Here is a 22,781-nt window from a genome sequence, read left to right as displayed (position 1 = left end):
TTATTAGTCATTTTGTTTCTCACCTCTTACCTACCTTTGCTAAAAATGTTCATATCAAAAACTAAAAAAGAAAACTCTGTATTCACTAAAACAAGAACGCACCCAACTATTGTAGACAAGGACAAAAACAGTACCTTCTCGGCATCCTGTTCAAAGAGTCGCAGCTGAAAACACTGGTCCAACTTGAGTTTCCTCATGTGCCAGAGCTGCTGCAAGTTCTGGCGTGTCCCGTGAAGTTTATCCAACACACCCGTCACTTTGGCCACCAGATTGTGGGCGTCGGCGTGCACGTGGCAGCCGTGATGATGATGGTCATTGGACTCTCCGCTGGCCCCGATGGATCTGTTGCTGTATCCGCCATCGCCGCCGCTCCCCGTGCTGTGCGACTGTAGTCTCTGCAGTAAGCGTCGCCCCTGAGTGTCCAGCTCCTCCACTGAAGCTTTGGTGGCTCTCTTTTTCAGGGCAGCGTGCTCCTCCATCAGCCGCCGTGCCCCCTCCAGGTCCCGGGGCAGATCTCGCTGGGACAGGGTGTCCTGGAGCTCCTCGAGGCGGGCAAGGGTCCGGGCTGCATCACTGGCAAAGGTCTCATATGAAAGCCGCACCTGCAGAAAGATGAATAATAAGCTTATAGACTGTTATTGTAAAATACATTCACACAACATGACGACCACTGTCTGACAACCTTATTTGCCCCACCAATAATATTGGAGACAGAATGTGCAGCAGAAATAAAGAGTACAGTAATGTTTGACATTTATCAAAAGTGGAAGAAACGTTTTAGTGTGTGTTCTAAAATGTGACCAAATTTGCATACGGGCCAATATGCAACACGAGTAATAGCATTACAACTGATTGTTGATAATGATTTAAATCCCAAATCTGGGATGAGCTTGATAATCTATTTCTCAACTGAAATAAATAGGTCAATAATCCAAACCTCAATCCAATCATCGTGGTTGTATTCCAAAGTGCCCTCAAAGTCCGCCGTGAGCTGGGAAGGGTCCACAATTTTGGTTAAACCCTCTAAAGAGACCATCACCGTCTGAAACAAAGACAAACCATAAACTTATTGGTCAATGTTATCGGTAACCCAACAGGTGAGACTTGAGAGAAGAATGTGCAGTGTTGCACTCATGCCCTGTTTAAAAAGGCGGTGGCCAATAAACTCTACATTCCAGGGCTTTTCATGAGCATTTGTGTTATCATTACTAAGTAGGAAAAACATACAGATATAAACTCACGGTATGCAAAAACACAGGGTTCAGTTAACCAGTCATGCAGATTCACATTTCATACCCAACTCATAATATCTTTTTGATATCCATTTGTATTTGGGATGTTGGTCTTTTAAGTAGCAGTATTAATCTCAATGGACACAACTAGGTGCTTTCTCAGACCCAATTCACTCCCCAAATGCATCACCATGTCCTATATACAGTATGCTGTTTCCATAGTAACAGGGTCAGTACTAAATATACCCAGCAGCAGATGCCCACACGGGACCGAACCGCGCCTCTGCCACTGCAGCGGTCCAATTAAAAGTGCTAAATCATGAACTACAGGCAAAAGATTTAAACCAATATCAGTATTATAAACTATGCAATGTACTAACTTATTGTATATGAAGGTTTGCTCCGCTACATCAATATAAAAAAGACAGAAGATAATCATAGCCACTGCTGACGTCAAAGTAAAAGTGCTTAATCCTATACGACAAACAAAAGATGTAACAGATAAATATTCAGGATAAAGTGTACTGATACTTTAGCATTACATGATGACACATAAGTAGAATAGCCACTGATGTTATCCAAGTGGAACTGCTAAGGATGTTGTAAAGCTATTTTGTTTATGAAATGCAAGAGTTAACTGGGACTAAAAATAGGCCTAACTCAGGTCAAAATCAGGACTAACACAGACAACATCTAAGCTTGTACATAAACGGAACACCTACAGCCTACAGAAATACAATAAAATGCAGTTATATAGCACGCTACACGGTTACAAAATTGCTGTTCATGTAAATTAGTTTCTACATTAAAATGTCACCGCCTACCTCAAATTCAAACTTGGAGCTGCCGAAGTTGGTCCTCTGCTTTTGCCAGAAGTTGTCCGGTTTGATGATGAGTGCGACGTGGATGCAGGAGGGGAAGGACTCCTGCAGTATCTTCAGTAAAGGCTTGATGCTGTCCCACTTGGAACCACGCATGTCCACAATGACAGTGAATCCATGTCTGGCCACTTCCTCACTGTAAAAACAAAAGAAAAGGTCTAAAAATCCATCAGCACAGTAGCAATTAAATGAACATACAGGCTAAGAATCAGATGGCCTTGTCAACTTTATCAATGATGACAATGCCAATGAAAAGACAAGCACATTAAAAGTAATGCCAAAGCTCCCTTGAACGTCTGGCTGGGAAAAAAGCAGATTAAAACATCCGAGCGTTGAAATTTCCACCGGTGCTTACCAGGAGCCCTACTGTATAAGCCCATAAAAGGTTGTTTCGCCGCGTTAAAGGCTTTAATCTGAATATGTCTCGCTGGGAGACGCACAGAGACGCAGGCCCCGCTGCTATAACTCACTCTGACCTCACTCTCTGAAAACACACCGGCCGCCAAATGGGCAGAGGAAAAACAGCAGAGAGGAAGGAGGCTGGGGAGAGCGAGGCTTAAATGAAAGAAAAAGGGGGCAGGAGGAGAAATATTTAGACAAATGAGGGAGAAACCACGTCCTGAATAAGCGACTGGCCTCTTATTGTGAGATGCCTAAACTAGATTTCAACAAGCTATTGCTTTAATAATCCAATAATCGGGAGATTTGCTTTTTGTTAACTGAGAAACGACAGTAAACAATGACAAAAACTGATCAGGTGGCAGATGTATTATGGCTCTATTGCATAATACTGTATATGGTAAATATATAGTTCTAGCAGTTACTTGTTATAACATTTGTTAAGAATTATTTATTAGCTGCCGTCCTACTATATACTAAAAGCTCACACATTATCATTCATAGATGGAACTAATTATTACTATTGATGTGAAAGCTATCAGGTTCTGAATACATTGCCAGCTGCAGGTATGCAAAAAAAATGCAGTGAATGGCAACATACTCTCTTTAACTGTCTCAAAAACATTTTACCTTCAACACCACAGAGGATTTTAGAAGTTGTGGTTTTTAATCTCAATAGAACTTTCTTGGTTAAATAAAGGTTATAAAAATGAAGGCAAATTTTAGCAACTACTCTCTTTTTGTTCAGCACTGGATTCACCCTGCACCGAGTAGTAATGATGTGTGAACCTAGTTAGTTGCTCCCTTGGGAGTATAGCACTATTATACTATATATAGCATTGTAAAAATATGTTAGAAATGTGTGTTTTTGTAAAGAAAAAGAAAATAAATCTATAACCTCTCTATCATGCCCTTTGTTCCAGCACCAAAAAGAGAACAAGTACCAGCAGCCTGAGCTCCTGAATGAAAAGGAAGGAAAAGCAAACAGCAGAGAAGGGAGTCTTCACAGTGATCCAAAATAATCCATCCCAGGCCTTTGTAGCCCCAAGCAAAGCTCCTGCGTTCTTTAAAATCTAACCAAGGTGGGAAAGTCAACTGAGGAGTCTGTGTCAAATTAAATCAGGATCAGGGAGGGGGCAGAAGGGGCAGACCACATGCATTATATAGTGACTCTAACCTGGGGATAGTGGCCAGGTAGGCCACTAGTCTACGCAGATCTTCGGGTCGTATTCTGTCATGGTTGCTTCGTGCTGGGAAGGTGAGGACGGGACCCCCACGCCTGTCTCTGCCGCCTGCAACACACAAATCAAATCCATTTATGTCAAAACAATACCGCAGCATACTAAAGAGAAAGCAGTAGAGATTTAGCCTCCTTAGATCATCGCCAGTCGCCAGTTTTGTGAGTCAGTGCGCGGTGACTAAAGTGCCATAGGTCAAATTATAATGATGATGACAAGGCCAGCTAATGCCCATTTAATGCACTCATACAATGAATGCAACCCGCTCTACTGATTTGGCAATTACAACCGTAATGTAGTTAAGGTAGACACATTCAGGCAGCACGGAAGGACTACGCTAATTTCTTTACAATATCAAACATTTCTTCTCTTCATATACTAAATGTACATAATGTCACTGATGCCCCTCCGTCATCCTGGTAATATGATAGTTAGCTTCAGCTACTATCCTAAACGCCCATCTCAATTTAAATTCCTTTTAGATGTATTGTTGTCAAATTAAAGCAGTACTAAGTAACTTGTTTTGCCTTAAGTCCCTCTGGGGGTAATGCAAGCGTTGATGGGATGAATAGGGGGTCTTTCATCTCCCCCTGGTGTCTCAGGCCAGAAAACCACACTTGCAGCTTTCCTGTTCCGGGTCGGAGGCCCCAATACACACTAATAGAATCACGAAGAAGAAGCTAACAGGCTAACGGTCAAAGCTAACTGCGGGCTAGCACCACTTAAACAGTATTAACAGCCAAGTTTCAGTAAAAAAAAAATATCTCCAATATCTCCTCTCTCCCTTTGGCTTTTCTGTCAGCGTAGTATTTACGCTCATGGACAATTAATGAGTAAAAAATCGCAACATGCTACGACACCTGCAGAGGTGCTTATGGCCTCTAGGGGCATGAGTTACTTAGTACTGCTTTAGTTAGTTGGTTACTAAACTCCACATGATCCTACTTACCTGATAGAAAGGCAACCTTCTCCTTCAAAATAGGAAGCACATCAATTGCTTTCAGATCCTCGTTGCGATGAAACCCTGAAAAATAGTTTAAAAAAACACACAGTTTACAAATCTATTAAATCCTCGATGCTGTTGAGGACATCAAGATTAGCTTCAGACTCAAGTGTTGTTTCTGGACTGCTAGTAATAACATTTATACATAGTATAATTTATTGAGCATGAAATTGTGAGGCTGTTTGTGCAATGACCCCGCCGTACGCAAGACACACCTCCCTCTCAGCCCTCTCACATTGTTGTTTATTGACATCTTGTTAGTCATTTAATCAGCGCTTGTCACCAGAGTCTCGCCTGATCTGTTACGGTATGTTGTCCTAATGTCAGATCCTTTCCCTCGCCTCCTCAACAGATGGCACATTGGTTAATACCAGGGAGCAAGATGGAGTCACCACGCACACATGCATGGACACACTAAAACACCAGAGCAGCCAATCATAAGGACTCCAGCACAAGTTACCCAGAGGACCCATCACTGAACAGGAAAAGTCACACATATTGCTAACAGCTATAATGCACTCGTTAGTAAATAACGCACGTGAGCCGCGATGGTGAAGTTATGAGTGTTTTCAAGCGGAAAATGAGATTGGACACAAAACTGTATAACATATAATACCAATGTTTCATAGTAATATCAAATTACACATGCTTAATATCTTCATTTTACTGTATAAACCTGCTGCCTCTGCCCAGGGACTGCAGATGGAAAATTAGTTTGTAGCTGTTTCTGGTCTGTGCCACACATTTGCCACACAAATGTCTCTGTCGGACGGACGGACGAACGGACAGATGGATGGAAGAAAACTAAAAAGAAGCATGATGAGAAGGCCATGGGGTTATGTACCAAGCGTTTGCTCATGTGCAAAAGTCGATAAGCAGCAGAGTAATTTGCATATATTTTTTATTTGCGTAACATTCTGTCTTTTACATTATAGATGAGCCAGATCTGACATCACTTTAGGTCACTGTGAGAAGGGGCCAGACAATCATTTGGCAGATAATGCAACAACCAGCTGAGATGGGTCAAATCAAGGATCCATAAAACAGTTTCATTCACTTAAAGCGGTCAGTGCACAAACTGTGTACATTCTCCCTCATTCCAACACAAAACAGCTGCTGATAACTGTATAATACACTGTATGCAAAGAGAACCAGAAAATTGTTCACTTCATGCCGTGTTTCTCTACAAACTGGCTTGAATAACAGAGTGCTCCTGTTTTTTCACACTGTTAAAGACTCACTATTGGACCAAAATGCTTCACTTATTGCTTTAAAGGTTCTATATTATGCAAAATCGACTTTTTGGAGCTTTAAGCCATATTGAAAGAAAGAAAGAAAGAAAGAAAGAAAGAAAGAAAGAAAGAAAGAAAGAAAGAAAGAAAGAAAGAAAGAAAGAAAGAAAGAAAGAAAGAAAGAAAGAAAGAAAGAAAGAAAGAAAGAGCCCGAGTGTCCGCGCTGCCTCTGCGGACAAAACAAGTCTGAACAGCTGTCATGTTTGCACTGAAAGTTGAGAAGAAGGAGCTCTTTCTAACCTACTCTGGACACGCCTGTTCTTTTCTCTTAGAGGGGGCGGAGTTAGTCGTCGAAGCGCCGTGTCTTCCGTGTTTGCAAAATGCCCCCAGAAAATACTTTACCACAAAAAATAGTACTCCATAGTGGTAGAGGTACAATACATCATATAAATGCCTATACTTTACTTTAGGATGGCTAAAATGGCATGATACAGATCCTTTAAAACGTGAATTTACAACGTTTTTGAATTATGAAAGTGACACAATAAGTCAGACTCATCCATTGCTCTCTGTAGTATGTTTTTGAACATTCATAAAGCTTGCCGTCTTTATATGGAAAAGCCTCTCTATGTAAGGCTGACTATAGATTTTCATATAAATATCAACAGAGCAATAAATAAAAATTAGGTATGACTACTTCCCAAATCACAATTACATAATAGCACAAATTGCAGATGCAATGATGTCTTTGTCGCCTTATCGCCCGGTCCAGCGTCATGCCAACCCACACATCATTCAACTGCTTCAAAGTGTGATTCATAAAATTCTACCACTGCTACACACTACTCCACCACACGACTCTCTCCTCTCTTCACGACAGAGCAGCCCTCATTTACAAGTCTGCCGAGCATGAAATAAAGCTTTTCAATCACACACTGCTTGCTCATAACACACTCATAATGAGAGCAATCCATTTTACTGGCAGCCAGCTCTCTGTGCCCTGTAAAATGAATGGAAACACACTGTGTAACTTTACCATTTTTACCAGAAGCTTTTAAGATTTTCTGCATTTAAATCTATAGCTGGGAAATTGTATGGTTAGAGGCAACTCAAAATTGAACATTTAATGGGTGTACTTTGTTCAATTGTTCATTAGCAGAATAACAAACACAAAAATGTCCAGATTTTATTGAAATCTTAAGGAAAAGCCTGTACAGAGCAACATCAGTGTGTTCAGCATCATTGCGAGAAAGATCTAACCAGTTACATCTCGGGCAGCAAGAATAATTCAAATCAAATTGAAATCATGATTAAATAACCATATTTACCAAACCACGAAGGCTACAATTATTTTGTTAAAATAATGCCTGGCTTCAGCACAAAGCAACAAAGCCAAAGTAAACATTCTTCGATTATTGGTAAGGACTACAACAGCGTGGCACAGTGAATGACGTAGTCTTGTGAATCCCATGCAACTGCTGTGATTGTCTTGACTATTTCACCGATCAGAAACCTGTCATTCGTGTGTGTCCAGCCAACCTTTCCTTTGTACAGAAAGGAAGTGGGTCTCGCTAGCGAGCATTTAACAGATTTGATAAAATAATCCCAAGTGGCTGTTTAGTTCAGTTTGTATAATGTTTCTGAACAGACGTGTCAGCACAGAGCCAATCACAGGCGTTCAATCTACAGACCATAGACTAGACAGGGCACGATGAATCTGTGGCCTGGCAGAATACAGGATGCAAGTTCTCTATCCAATAGACATAGACAATTACAACAGCTGGCAACAATGTGCTGCCACAACACTGGTTATCTTTGTTAGAGAGACATTACAGAACAGCTTCCGGTCCTGGCATATAGCTTTACTGTACAAGAACAGAAAAAGCTGCGAGAGATATCATTCAGACATAAGTCACAAGAAATACGTTTTGATAAGATGGTTTAGAAGCAACAGCATTGTATGTTGAAATTACATGACTTTTTTAGTAGTTTGCACTTTGGAGTCTTCATGAGGATGTGAGACAGGCCTCAACTCTGACAATGTTCAAATCCAGGCTGAAAACAGTTCTTTTTACCGATGCATATGACTGAAAGTATTTTATCTGCACTCTCGCCTTTTACTGTAATTGATTAATTTTATGTTATATGTTTATGTTATATTGATTCTATTTGTTTCCTTGTATTTATGCAACTGTGAAGCACTTTGAATTGCCTTGTGTATGAATTGTGCTCTACAAATAAACTTGCCTTGCCTTGCCTTGCCTTGCCTTGGAACTGGACTGCAACCTTGCCTTCACGCACTTCATCCCCCCCCCATTGTATTGTATGTGATTTGGTTTTACTTGTCTCCACCGCTCATATGCAATTCTTCCAGTTGTCTGTGGGGCTAAGCCGGCGCTGGCCTGGGGCCTGTGGTTAGCTCCACTTTCATCGGGTTTCTCATATTGTTGTTAGAGTGTGGCTTACAGCAAAAATAACACTGTGCTCCTACCACAACCCCTTTGACCTGGCTGTAACCCTCTAAGCACAGCAAAAAGACCAAATGCTATCAATGCACCGTGACAAATGGGAAGAATAGGAAACACAGACTATGGTCTTCTCGTCCAGTTCTGGCACTGGGCTAAAGTAAGTGCAGACCGGCGCCTTTAGACAAAACACCCCAAATCCCAATATTCCATTTTTCTGTTTTTAAAAACAATACAATGTTACTTTTTCCCCCGGGCTCCATTTGAAGTTGATAAATACTTCAAAGGCCAAATTTTGACTATTACAAAAAGAGAAAAAAGAAGAGAACTCCATAGTTTTCAGCAGTCATGGAGCGGCGCATTCAACTGTGCACGTCACTAAAGAATGAATAAAAACATGACTTATTGATTGACCATTGCATAGTGTTTCCTTAGGTTTCCTCTTACACATTTGTTTAATGCATGACTTTATTTTGGGACAGCTTATTGCTGTGTGAGAAACAATGCATTTGCTGAACAGCCATAATGCACTGGGACTTAGGGCTGTGGACATAAAGCTCCTACCAGAGTCATGTGGCAGGGAATGAACTCAATTTAACTTCAGCCAGAGCTCAATGCAGCATCAGCAAGTTGAATGATTTTACAGTTGGTGTAATAAAATAATTGGTGGAATTACTCTGACACGATACCTGTTACGTAACCGTGGATAATTAATGGTTTGGGAGATGGGTATAAAATGAAAGTAAAAACGAGGCCTTTCAAGTCACATAAGCTCATTTTCTCCATGCATGCATTATTTTGTAATTATTGTTTGTGGCCGCTCTCTTGACTTCGTATGATGCAGCAAGGGTTACTTTCTTGGCATTACAGTAAATTATGGTCACAGGTGGCTGGAGCTTGTCCCAGAGTCTATGGGCCATACAGTATTAAGGTATTATGCTCTAGTCAGGCTTTTTAAGTGATTTGGCATCAGTATACCACAGTTTATAACTTCAAATTAAGTCTGGAAAACAGATTACAGATTACAGACTTTCTGAGCACAAAATGTGTGGACTCGTTCACTGCTGCTACAGAGGAGAGGGAAGTATTTACAAAAAGGTAAAAAAAAACAACCAAGAAACAATTGCAGCCAGGTTGGTAGTGGAGGCAATTCAAGAAATGAAAAGATCTGAACTAATCAAGAGGAGACTTTTTCTTTAAAGGGAAAAGAAAATCATAGTTAAAAGTTGCTAAGATGACGTTTGCAGAGACAAGAAAAAAATCTCCAAGATGACGCAACTCAATCTAGATGACCCAAAAATCAGATCTAAAGCATAGTTTAGCTCCACAATGCAAAAGCTTGAATAACACAGTAAACTTGTTATACTTATTGTTGTGGAAATTCAGCTAAATCTGTCGCACATCTCTGCGTCACAGTCATTTGTTACATCGCTGATAAATATCCCTTTAAAAGAGAACAAATAAGGACTATTAGTTATTTTCTGCAGTGCTGTGCTTGTGACAAAGAGCACCATTTGTTTTAAGCAATATGTCAAGACATTATTAGCTGAACTCTACAAGGAGAAATTCTTCAGTGAGAGCGAGGAGTCGGAGGTGAGGAACGCGTTATGTAGGCTATAGTTCTAGTTTTAGCAACAGGCACAGAAATATTAGGGCTCCACTGGGTGTTGTTTCCATCTTACACAAGATCTTAACTTTCAGCGAACATGAGCTATACAGTTTCTTCTTTGGCGCCGCATCTCCATTTATACCATAGTGTAACTAAAACAGTATGCAGTGACCTATATACAGGGCTAAACATAAAACAGGCCAGCATCATCAGCATTGTAGGTGGCAGAATCAGGGAATAAAAAGAAACTCGTTTGCATACAGGCGCACCTGAGAATAGATCCAGCTCAGTTCAGAATTTGTGCAAAAGTGTCACATCATATAAGATCACACACGTATAGGCTAGACGATGACATGAGACAATGAGATTTTTAAAGTTTCCAACATAGCAACCCCATGTACTAAAGCAAATGAATGGTCTTAACAAGGCACATCACATATGCACTACATTACCTCTCAACTGATTCAATCAAAACACACATTTAGCGATATACCAAAGCCTTCTGGAAACCACGTGATCTCAACATTATCACATGGACTAAAGTTGGAAAATTAAGTACAATACCTGAGAGTTTTATCAAGGTGTTTCCAGCCTGAGCAAACTGCCAGCTGTGGTTGTCAAGTACAGCCATCATGGACCATCAACCAACATGCTAAAAGCGCTCCTTTGCTCTGTCATACTTTTGCAGTACCTCTATCATGATTCGAGTGACCCATCAGGGAAAAGGCAGCAGTTAAGCCGAACAATAGTAGCAGTAAGGATTGGTACCGCCCGGCCACCCATCGAGCCACATAGAGAAGAGACCGAGGCACTGCCAGCTCCTTTTGCCTTTCGGACAACGCTTTTTCTTCACTGTCCCCCCAGTGTCACAAACCCCTCCCCAAAACAAGATTTACTAACAACTACTGTTTTGGTTTGAATAGTTTCTCCGCCCGGTGTGTGCACCCATACACATACGAAAGAGACATTCTTGGCTTGCATTGATAGTGCAGTCTTGGGTCAAAACTCTTCAGGAAGGAGAATGTGTGAAAAGCAACCAGCATCGACTGGCCAAGCTGTGTAAACTTGCAAAGAAAACAGTTGTTTAAAAGCAGAAATGATTCTGTCCATGGAGGGTTTCCAAGGTGATAAGCATGCTGGGTAGATTTTGAAAGCCGAGATCATTTATATCTTGGCTTGTAATGAGCAAAAAGGCCAGTTTTTGTTTTCACCAAATTTGTAAACCTTATGAAGATAATACTGTATGGTGTAAGGACCATTTCATTTACAGATAAAGGAGGTTTTTATACAACATCTAGAAAGACTTTATTCTTGAGTTGGTAATGAAGCCTTTTCCCTAAACAGAGGGCATGCTTTTGAGTGGATGTGTAGTCCTGGTCCACACACTCATAAAGAGTGACTGTTGATAAGTCGATAAAAGCCTGTGTGTCATGTGTCATGTGCAGTTACAGTACAGTTTCACAGAGCAGGACGCTGAGCCACATCAACACATCAGGGAGAAGAGAGGACTGCCCTTTGTAGTCACACTGTGCCACGATTGTCACTATGCACCACAGAACCAAGCCAATAAAGCACCGCAGAGCAAACACACTCGTCAGGGTTCAGAAAGAATAGAGAATGCCTTAGGTTTTCAATGTCACAAAGACAAACATTGAAAAAGACGAAAATGCTTCATGCCAGATGTCTGTGTGCAAATAGAAACTTAAGCTAAACTTTTGAAAATGTGCTCGAATCAGTGTAGAGATTTCGGTGAGAGTATGCCTATGTGTTACTCTTAAAACTTAAGTGATTATTCAGATAGAGCCTTTTTCAGCCACTATAGTACACTGGTTAGTTTATGTTTATGGGGTGGCAAAGAAACAACCTCTTGCTAACTCATTTTGGAATACAGTGAAAGTTGACACTTATTCACCTTTGTTGACTAATCTGGCACTTTTACAATCACCATTTTTATAATAATGAACAATAGCAATAGTAATGTCACCTGACAAAGCACTGGGCACAGCTAAGCTCTTTAACAGGATAACAGCCAACCTCAAATCTGACAAACAATGGAGCAATGGAGCACTACCTGAAATGATTTGCTGTTAATTACAGAAGCTATAAAACACCTCTAATAAGCCAAAAATAGTTTAGCTGTGATTCAATTATTCCACTGAGGGAAAACAAAAAGAAACAGAGACGAAAATTCAAAACAAGCAAGCACAGCTAACATACAGTATTTTGTAAACAAAGACCATTATGATGCTGCTTTAATGGGACGAAAAGATATAAGATCGAGGATCCAGCCAACTTCCCAAATCTGTCTTTTTCTGTTTGTGCACCTGCAGGCTCCTGGCTGAAAGCAGGACACTTCCTGTTTACAAGCTCAGCAGTCAGAGTCAGCTCCTATGGGAGGACACATGTTCAGAGCTGTGGAGCATCTGTACATTAGTGTTTCATTAAGCATGTCCAAGCATCCAGGGAGGACTTTGTCAAGACTGTTTATAGAGCAATGAAGTAAGAACGCATTCCTCTCGATTTTATGACATCTCATCATTGTTTACAGCTGTACTGTTCTTTACCTGCATTTCAGCTACACCTATCAATAATAACAATATTTGACTATAGATGTTTAATCACATATAGCCATGGTATGTTTTTTTTAACTCACACATTTTAACTGATGTGACGGAAGCTCAAAAAGTAAAAAGCATGAATTTCAGAGAGTTTGAGAAAAGCAAATATGTTATATCTACACAACAGTGTCAGATCTAAAACTGATGCTTCGAGGTTCCTGATCTATTAAAAGTTTAGTCAAGGAAAGTGGTAAAACAATTGTGATATTATTAGGTAGGAGATCAACGGAATGAACAATAATTGCCATTTATCAAGTCATAGCTGAAACATTGAAAATGCTATGTTTTGTCACTGTTGTGTAACTGTAACAACAACAACAACAACAACTAGATTTTCTGCTTTCTGTCATCAGGTCCAGTTTCTTTTATTTTTACACAAACCTTCCTCCTCCCTCTCCTTATCGCTCTCCCCTCTGCCACTTCAATCCACTATGAATAGATTTTCACTAGACTTGTCCTCAACAAAGACCAATGTCCTGTAGCGCCCATAGACACACACGCAGCAGCGAGCTACAGGCAGCAGCTCCATTGCTTGTGTCCAATCCCTCAGCTATCCACTGTTATTACAGTCCTCAAAAACAACTAGCTTATGCAAACCGCCAGACACAGGGCTATGTGATGGAATATGAGACTTACATGCATGGATACACAGAGCACAAAGATCCAAAAAAAGCAACATGCTTGGTTTTTACATAATTCAGTCTCTAATGTAAAATGCTGGTGCAGAAAATTACACTCTGCACTGCCAAAATAAGTAAACAGAGGAGGAAAAACACAATTTTACTGGCAATAGAAGCCAACACACTATTGAAATTTGATTTACTGGTTCATACCGACTCAAAAAGTACTACCTTCATGAGAACAAACAAAAAAAAATCTGTTTTATATGCTTGTGATTTAAGATACTGATTTAGGATCCTCAGACCATTTAATTGTAGTTTTTTTGTAACGACCTTGGGCCATGGCTGAAAACGCAGAACCGCATTTGAAGCCAGACTCCACCCAAACTGCATATTAGAGCTTCAGTTCATACATCAAAATCACAGGATTTAAAAAACTGCTGTCTATTTGACTTGCTATGGGAAAGGGGAACACACAGCTGTCAATCTTACCAATCAAGCGTGCGAGCTTCCACAGGTTTATGACACATTGTTATTGAGGTTACTTGCTTGTCTAACTTCACTGAAACTAACAATGTTCAAAAATGTTGTCGGAAAAACTTAAGTTAGTGCTTAGGTGACAAGAAAGACATGAATAGAAAATATTATATATTTACTGCAGTTAAACTGACTAAATATTGAAACTCGGTATCATGTGTTCAAAGGGGTCTACCCAACAAGCCACTATTATTACTAAAAAGGCTTTTCTAGAGGCCTTGTATGATTATTGTATAAAAGAATAATCTAATACAAAATGTGTACAGTGTTAAAATGCACCACATTGAAAAATATTGCTACAATTTGGCAAGTGAGTACTCTAATCAGCTGGTTATGATTGAAACGTACAATCCGCTAGGGCTTTAATCAAAATATATAAAAAAAAATACAATTTGCAATTCCAACTTTGGTCGACCTCAAATATCATCTTGGAACTACAACCAGTCCTGTGGCAGTTACAGCCATGGTTTTGGTGGAGTAAAATGATGCTGGAGTGGAAAACATTCATTATTTACATAAGAGGAAGGAATAGAAAATCCATCCGATTTTTCAAACCATTTTTTTTTTGCTATACAGCCCTACTACAAACCAGTGGCAAGTCAGGCCCTGTACATAGGCGAGTAGGAAGTGTGTCCAGCGTCCCTGACCTTCACACAGTCGTCATGTAGCCACACATGAATACATATTGACAGGTTGGTTTAATTTTCAATGGGTCACTAGACTTTTTCATGGCCAAGAGGCTCATCTCTCACAACAAGGAAGAGGCATCACGCTGTCACTGCAGAGAGTGGCAGCTGCGTTATTTTCCCTTTTGATGACCCAGGATGCATAGCGTGCTTGAATAACAAACTATAGTGATGTTATTTCCTGCTTTGATCAAACAGAACAGGAAGGTCATTAGAGCAGGGTATCATAACAGCCAACTAAGTGAGTGACCCGTTAAAGGCAGTTTTACTATCGATGACATGCTAATAGCTTTGTGAAATTGCACCATAAATAAGCAAGATTAAATATTGACCAAAGTTAAGGCAAGTAATGGGGGGTTAAATGGTTGTAATCGATCTTAAAATACAGCTTCTCTTTTTTATCTTGAATTGAAAAAAAAGAAAAAACATTTTTGGCAGAGACTTTATAGTCACAGATGCTATAGGATCAGAGTAATATTATACTTTACCAGGTCCAATAAAAGTGAAACATGCATGATGCAAACATGCATTTTCTCTCATTGCAGTATCATGATTAAAAGGATGCTCCTCCATAACAACAGTGACAGAGAGAAAGAAAAGCGTGTAAGCTCACATACTTTCTGCAGAAAAGTGATACCATCTGACTCATGTGCGTTCATTACAGCAGCGCAGACCCAAAATAGACAGTTGTGATGTTAGGAAGCATCTTTTCCAACTTTAGACTACTTTCAGGAAGACCAAATGAGATCACGGGTCATAGATATGTTTCACCATCATAAACTATATCATCAACAGTTATTTCTCTTGGTCTCAGGGGGCGTGGGGGTATCATTTCAATGTGCTGCATACTCACAATGTCCAGTAGACAGGATCTGAAGGGACATGTCTTCCACTTATCTTGCTCAGTGGTCGATGAAAGCATGTAGCACGATCCTATCAATAGGTTTCTATCAATGCGCTATGGTATAAGATGAGTGGTGGAATGACAACCCCCTCTAGGAAAAATGTACTTTGGGGATCAAGTGTCACAGTCACTACCCCCCACTTCTACTTAGCTCCATCACTGCAAGCAGTGTTGCTAATAAACACCTTCAGTCAGTCGCTAACACCTAACATTGCATTCGTTCTCATGCATCATTTGCCCTTAAACACAATACGCAGCAGGAATCGAAAGCTACTTCAGGCATAAAGACAATGACTGGAGCAGTTTGGCAAAGCAACATTTGAAAATATGAATTATGTGTTCCGTTCGCTGAGCAGCAAAGTAAACTAGATGCAATTCTTCTTCCGGCAGCAATCCAACAATACAAAAAGTTAGAAAATATCCTTCAAGATTTATTCCTGGAGAGACCAAACATCCCCCTGTTATCCATGAGTCAAGGAGGAACCCGCACTTACAACAGCAGCGAGCGACCCCCCTCCAAGCCCCACCTAAATGATCTTAAGTCCCGCCCTCGTAAGTCGCTTTCGAGAAGGTGACGGGCTGAGGCTCTAGGGGAGAGGAGCGCTGTGATTGGTCAGAGCAACGGAGTGGAACCTGAAATCCTATGCATCAGTGAGCGGCAGGAGAAGACAGTGAGGGAGGACAAAGATGAGGATGGAGGAGAGGGATGATGGGAGGGGAAAGGGAGAGAGAGGCAGAGCTGAGAGAGGCACTTATACTGTATAGGACCATGAGAGGGCAATTTTAAAGGCCCTATGTTACGCTCTACTCAGGCTCAAGAGCATGGATCAGCCTATTGTACAATAATTCAGACCAATTTTTAGACCCTTCCTGGTTTAGTCCTGTTTTTGTCCTAATCTAACCCTAAACGAGTCTGGTGTGTAATGTCTGGATGTTGAAAACGCATATAAAATCACACAACATGCCGTTTCGGCATAGAAGAGTGTAACAGACATACAGTACATCACACATAAATAGTCATATACCACATTACATTGTCATACCACTGCTCTTAAAAGTTGAGTGTGTTATTTGAAGCCATTGGAAGTATTGCGGGGCAAAAACAGATATCATTATGTTGATATCCAGTGACAGGAGGAAGCAGGCTGTGCTCTTTGTAAAACCAACAGAGCCAGTGTTTTACAGTGGAATCTAATTAAGGCCTTTCCGACCCACACACACAGACCAAGTCAAAACACATGCTCAGGGGGTGGAAACACATCTACAGGCATGTGAAACCAAGAGTGTACTGTAGTGTGTCACGATTTGTTTTACAGTGATTCTCCCAATAAAGAAGACTGATTTTGAGCCTTAAATAAAAAAAAAAATCACATCTTGAATTTCCACCATTTTGTTAAAATTGTGCAGCAGCAGTAGAAATATAATGTTACATACAGCAAATGTGTTTTCATGCTAACTAATGAGCACAGAGAATTTCAAGTTTCTACTTGCCCACTTCTATACAATACAAAGGGTGTTTTTCAATACAATGGCCTTGTAAAAGCTTCCCTCTGTGCTGCCCTGTTGGTCCGAATTTGCAGATCATGCCAGACTCCATGCACAGTGTTTTCTTCCAATTGCATTCTGCATGCAAATTAGACCGTACGAGATCACTGAATCATGTGATCCAAGTTCAAGTAAAGTTAAGAAAGCCACACAGTACAAGTCATTAAGACACAGTGAAGTTTAGTCCTCCCTGCTCTGGCCTCTGCAGGGGAGAATAAAAAGATCCAATGAACCCCAGAGAAAACCACTTCCTCCACTGCTTCAGAAGTATATGAGTGTGTGTGCTGGTCTGTGACCGTCTGCCTGTCTATCTGCGGTGCATGGTTAGCATTCAAAAGTCAAATTCAATAGGAACCACACAGAGAGCTCCGTATGGGCTATGATGAGAGAGTAGCTGATTTAACTGAACAGAAATATTTTGAGTGAGGGAAAAAGGCAATGGAGGGATGAAAGAAAAGAGAATGAAAAAAGGCCTTTATTTTACCTACTAATCTTTCTCTTAACCTCAAAAACAAGAACTGCAAAAATCATTCAGTTGTAATGGACCAGATGCTAAATATAGTATGAAAATAAACCTAACAATTTCTATGTAGGCTATTTAAAATATAGAATATAAGCTTAAACAAGCAATCCCTGGTTATATTGGTAACTGTGTTGCGTTGTGTCAATATCGCCCAGCCCTAGGTGACAAGCAAATTTTGTTTGTCACCTAGGGCTGGGTGATATTGACAAAAGTGAATATCTCAATATTTGTGGGGACTTTCTCGATAACAAAGAGGAAGCAATATTTTTGCAAACCTTCCAAAATATGAAAAAATGTGCTGCAAACATCTTAATTTACTTTGTCGCTCAAAAAGATACTTAACAAAACACTTCCCCCCCAATATTTTCCCACCAATCATGTTGCTAAAAATATATATATTATTCCACATTTCCCCCACAATTCTTGACATTGGAAATATTGTAAAATTTGAATATACTCCAAACAGCAATTTACATTTTGATCTTGTAGATGAAATATTGCACACCTCTATTGTCACCTGTTTGAGGGGTACAAACTAAATATCCAAAAGCACTAGCAGTAATCACATAATTTGTAAATAAATTGGCAAGAAAAACATCAAATGCACAATAAAACATTGCTCATGAATTTATCAACAGTTTATCCCAATTCAAATGCCCACAAACAGGTCATAAAAGGACTGACAGCATTTGTGCATGGATTTGCAAAGCAGGATAAAGCTCCATGATTATGCCTTTTTGACATCAATCATTTGGCAAGCATAACAGGGCACTCAGTCAATTGCATATGTTCATCTCTGACCTAGTTGGACAACATCGGGTTTCGAAAGTGTGTCAATTGTATCAAGCTGACTCAATCAAAGCCACTCCATAACATGTAGCTGTCCAAAGCTGACCTTGTGTATATGTGCCCTCTAGTTTGTCTGCCAAATTAATTCTGAAAAGCTCTACAAAGTCTCTAAAAAATCTGAGCAGAAACCCATGCTGACGTTTGTAATCAGTGCATTAAGCCAAGTACGCATGTATCTGCTTATTTCCCAAAAGCTACCCAGACTCACCCACGTGTATTTTTAGCATTTGTCCTGGGGGTGTTTGGGAAGTGGACCCACAAGGTCATGGTTGCTATAGAGCTCTGATGCCACAGAGGAACAAGGTCTGACGGGATGGGACTCAGCAGAACATAACATTTTACTTAAGCCGTACATAGTGTTCCTAGTACTTCTCACTCACAAAGCAATGCATGGATGATGTATCAAAGGCACATAACCAACATCTTATTGAACTAAACCAAATCAATCAGCGAATCATTCAGATGCAAGTAGCTTTACAGAGGAGGCTGGATAGGATGGATAATTGTATGCAGACATAAATTATTTGACCATATTGTTATTTTTTTAAACTTCAAACGGTGCAAAACTTAAAGCAGTACTAAGTAACTCATGCCCCTAGAGGCCATAAGCGCCACTGCAGGTGTTGTAGCATGTTGCGGTTTTTTACTCATTAATTGTCCGTGAGAGTAAATACTACGCTGACAGAAAAGACAAAGGGAGAGAGGGACATTGTACATCCAATTACAAAATGGAGATATTTTTTTTCACTCAAACTTGGCTGTGAACTCTGCTAAAGTGGCGCTAGCCCGCAGCTACATTTGCCCGTTAGCCTGCTAGCTTATTCGTTGTGATTCCATTAGTGTGTATTGGTGCCTCCGACCCGTAGGCAGGAAAGCTGCAATTGTAGTTTTCTGGCCAGAGACACCAGGGGAGATGAAAGACCCATCAACACCTGTATTACCCCCAGAGGAACCACGAAAAGGATTTATTAAGGTAAACAAGTTACTCTGAAAAAAGTGTTCCCTCACAAAATGGGAAGGAAAAAACATCTGAAAATGTCACAGATTGTTAATAGCTGGTCAGCGCTCTTGAAATATCATGCAATATTGGGACAGCACCACAGAACCATCAAACGTTTTGTTGCCAAGAGCCAATAGAGTCGTAAGAAGTGAGATAACAAGAAAAAACACAATGTAACTGCCAAAAATGAAGCCATCAGGAATCCATTGTCTACCAGTGCTGTCATTTCAGCAGTTGTAACTGACCTGAAGTGTCCAGAAGTACAAGGTGTTCAGTGCTGAGAGACATTGCTAATGTGGGAAAAGTGTAAACCTGACTTCTATTGATCAGAACACATAAGCCAAGAGGTCTAGACTGGGTCAGGAAGGATCTAAAGACATGAATGGGCCCATGGCTGGATCAGTAATGGGAATAATGCTCGACTCTGACTTTGGCGTCAGAAAGATGGAGGAGAGACACGGGGTGGGTAGGTATCACTCAAGATGAGTTAGTTCAAGTTGAATGTGGAATTTAAACTGGATTCTCAAACATCCTGCCAGTTCTTAGAAGATAATTCTTCAAGTGGTGTTACAGGACAAGTGCATCCAGAGTCACTCTGGTCTCATCAGTCCATAAAACCTTAGAAAGACCTGTCTTCAGATCCTTCCTGACCCAGGCAAAACATCTTGGCTGATGTGTTTTGATCAATAGTGGTAAGGTTTACCCTTTTCCCACATTGGCATAATCTCAGAGCACTGAACACCTGGTACTTCTGGATACTTCAGGTCAGTTACAGCTGCTGGAAATGACAGCACTGGTACATAATTTATTCCTGATGGATTTCTGCTTAATTTTTTGACAGCTACTTTGTGATTTTTCTTTTCATCTCACTTCTTACGACCCTCTTGGCAACAAAACGCTTGATGATTCTGTGGCCCGTCCCAATATTTTTCGATATTTCAAGAGCGCTGCATTCCTCTGACCAGCTATTAACAATTTAGTGACTTCCTCAAATGTTTTCTCTTTCCAATGTTGGTGATGGAACATGGCTGCATAATAATTTTGCACACGTTATACAGAGCGTGAACCTGCTTTAAGCACACTTTCTCTCATTACAAACACCGCCACCTGGGACACTTCAATCCAACCGCCTTTAAGTTTTACACCGTGAAAATGTGAAGAAAAATAATAACATTGTCAAAAAACGAATTTGCGTAATAATTCTGCACTCAGTGTAGAGTAATGCATTACACATACCTGTGGTTTGAGTGGGGCCATCCAGTTTGGAGTCACATTTTGGAATTGAGCAGTCTGTAAAAGACAAAAACAATTCTGGTGAAAAAGTGGAGAGGATTATAGGAAAAGCTTTAGTATCTTCCGTGTGCAGATATTACAAGATATATCAATCTGTTTAAACATATAATATAATTTAATTTTAATGCTTTTTCTTGTTGACATCGCACCACTTCAGAACCATCCGTGACTCTCATTGCACCAGCTGATAATTAAAGACAACACTAGATCACAGTATCTTATGTGTCTGAGGATTTATTTCAGAAATAAAGTGTAACGTACTGCTGTTTTAGAAGTTTGGTCCTTAAAATAAACCAAATTAACGTTCACTATTGGTTCACTAACATGATCTTACAAAGAAGCTGCTCAGTGACATTTAGTTTGATGCAGGATACAGAATTAGGGGTGAGGGAAGTGGACAGCTTAGCTTCTCAGTGCCCTGGCTTCTCCTGGACGCACTTCTCAACCCTGGCATATGCTGCTATAAGGATTACAGTAAGCACCGGCTCACACACTGTACATGTCAATTTCAAAATTGTGTTTTGTGAATGTATTTCAAGTACTTTTGATACGAGGGTATTTTTTAATTTACAGTACAAATTTCAATGAGAATTCTTGAAATCTTGAGATAAGAAATAAATGACTGCATATTATGAATTACATTTTTATATGTTCTTAGGCAATATAACACTTACAAAAGCTAAGCACACTAAGAACTATGTAATCTCATGGCAATAAAATAGGATTTTAAATTTGGTCAACCTATTTTGTGTGAAGCCAGAGAGGCCAAGCTGGAATTTAGCCTGCATAAGCCCAGGGAGCACAAAGTTGGCAGTGTTCACGCGACAGGGATCAGAGGCTGGTGCGGTCTTCAAAGGAAAGGGCAATGTTACTTTGTGTTAATACGTGCAACTGTGTGTGCACAAGTGAAAAGAGACAGCACTTTCTGTTGGACAGAGTGAGCACAGCTGTTAACAGAGGACTAGCACCAGCTTACACATGCATGCAAGCACAGTGGGATGTGCACTTTGATTTCACCTCAATAATGCTGTGTCACATTCTGCACATTCCTTGTTATTTGGGATGACAGAAGTGCCAAAATGTAGTTGGAAGTGTTTTTTAGGTTTTTTTGTAATGCACGAAGTTGTACATTTTCACTCTGAACTTCAATGTACATGATTTACCAAATCCCCTCCTGGAACCGCCACCTTACGTGGTGGAGGGGTTTGAGCACCCGAATGATCCTGGGAGCTCTGTTGTCGGGGCTTCGTGCCCCTGGTAGGGTCTCCCATGGCAAACAGGTCCTAGGTGATGGGTCAGACAAAGAGCGGTTCAGAAGCCCCTTATAAGAGACCAACAGGCCCGGTTAATCGTGAGGCCGTCCTTCCGTGGACCCACCACCTGCAGGAGGAGCCATTGGGGGCTGGTGCAGTGTGATTTGGGCAGCTCCAACAGCTGCCCCCACGACCCGGAAACGGAAAAGTGGAAGAAGATGAATGGATGGATGGATTTACCAAATACTTTTGTGTTAAAAGGACGTTACAAATTAACCGAGTATATGCTTCAGGTAACATGATGTGGGCAGTGTCCATGAGAACAAGAATGTATTTCCTGACTCAGGATATGTGTGGTAGGAAATCAGCTTCCTCCATGGAGTGTGTGGGCTGTCTCTCAGAAAATGGAGAGCAGTCATTCATGAGGGACTTGAGGAAAGAGACAGATTTCTCTTCCACATCAAACAAAGCTGCTTCTTCTTAACCAGGGTATCTTCTAGACAGAAATCTACTGCACTCAGAGAACTGCACTTGTACTTTATCACTCTTGACTTGCTTCCAAGAAAATGGTTTCATACATTTCAAGACTGTTGTTAGTCTCAGTGCTATATGGGTCACGACCTCACAGCTTAATTTTCAAAGACCTGTACTTAAAGAACCGAGGGAGAGACATGGGGGGCCTTCAGCTTCAAGTGCTGGATCCAGATGCTTCTAGTTACGCGGTAGACAAGGAGGAAGGATATATGTGTATGAAGTATTTTTGAGATGAAGATCCACAGAATGCTGATTAGAATTCTTATTTATGGCACACTTTATGCAGTATTTAAACAAGTCTCAAGAAGTTTATACAGTAGCATTAAAACATTTTTGTTTGTGTGTGCGTGCGTGTGCGTG

The 22,781-nt window shown here is 40.5% G+C and overlaps 1 protein-coding gene across 1 annotated transcript in view; it reads right to left on the bottom strand.

Moving 5' to 3' along the window:
- The window catches only part of triob (trio Rho guanine nucleotide exchange factor b), a 67,778-nt gene that overhangs the window by 38,040 nt on the left and 6,957 nt on the right, over positions 1-22,781 (bottom strand). The window contains exons 2-7 of the mRNA XM_079561150.1: positions 20,578-20,631; positions 4,700-4,774; positions 3,690-3,804; positions 2,057-2,249; positions 938-1,042; positions 135-602 (exon numbers count right to left, since the gene is read on the bottom strand). Of these exons, the coding sequence (XP_079417276.1) occupies positions 135-602; positions 938-1,042; positions 2,057-2,249; positions 3,690-3,804; positions 4,700-4,774; positions 20,578-20,631 (1,010 nt within the window). The remainder of the gene's footprint in view (positions 1-134; positions 603-937; positions 1,043-2,056; positions 2,250-3,689; positions 3,805-4,699; positions 4,775-20,577; positions 20,632-22,781) is intronic.

Source organism: Gobius niger, assembly GCF_951799975.1.
Source record: "Gobius niger genome assembly, chromosome: 8".
NCBI lineage: Eukaryota > Metazoa > Chordata > Actinopteri > Gobiiformes > Gobiidae > Gobius > Gobius niger.
Note: the sequence above shows the minus strand (reverse complement) of the source record. Positions and strands in the feature narration are given on the sequence as shown.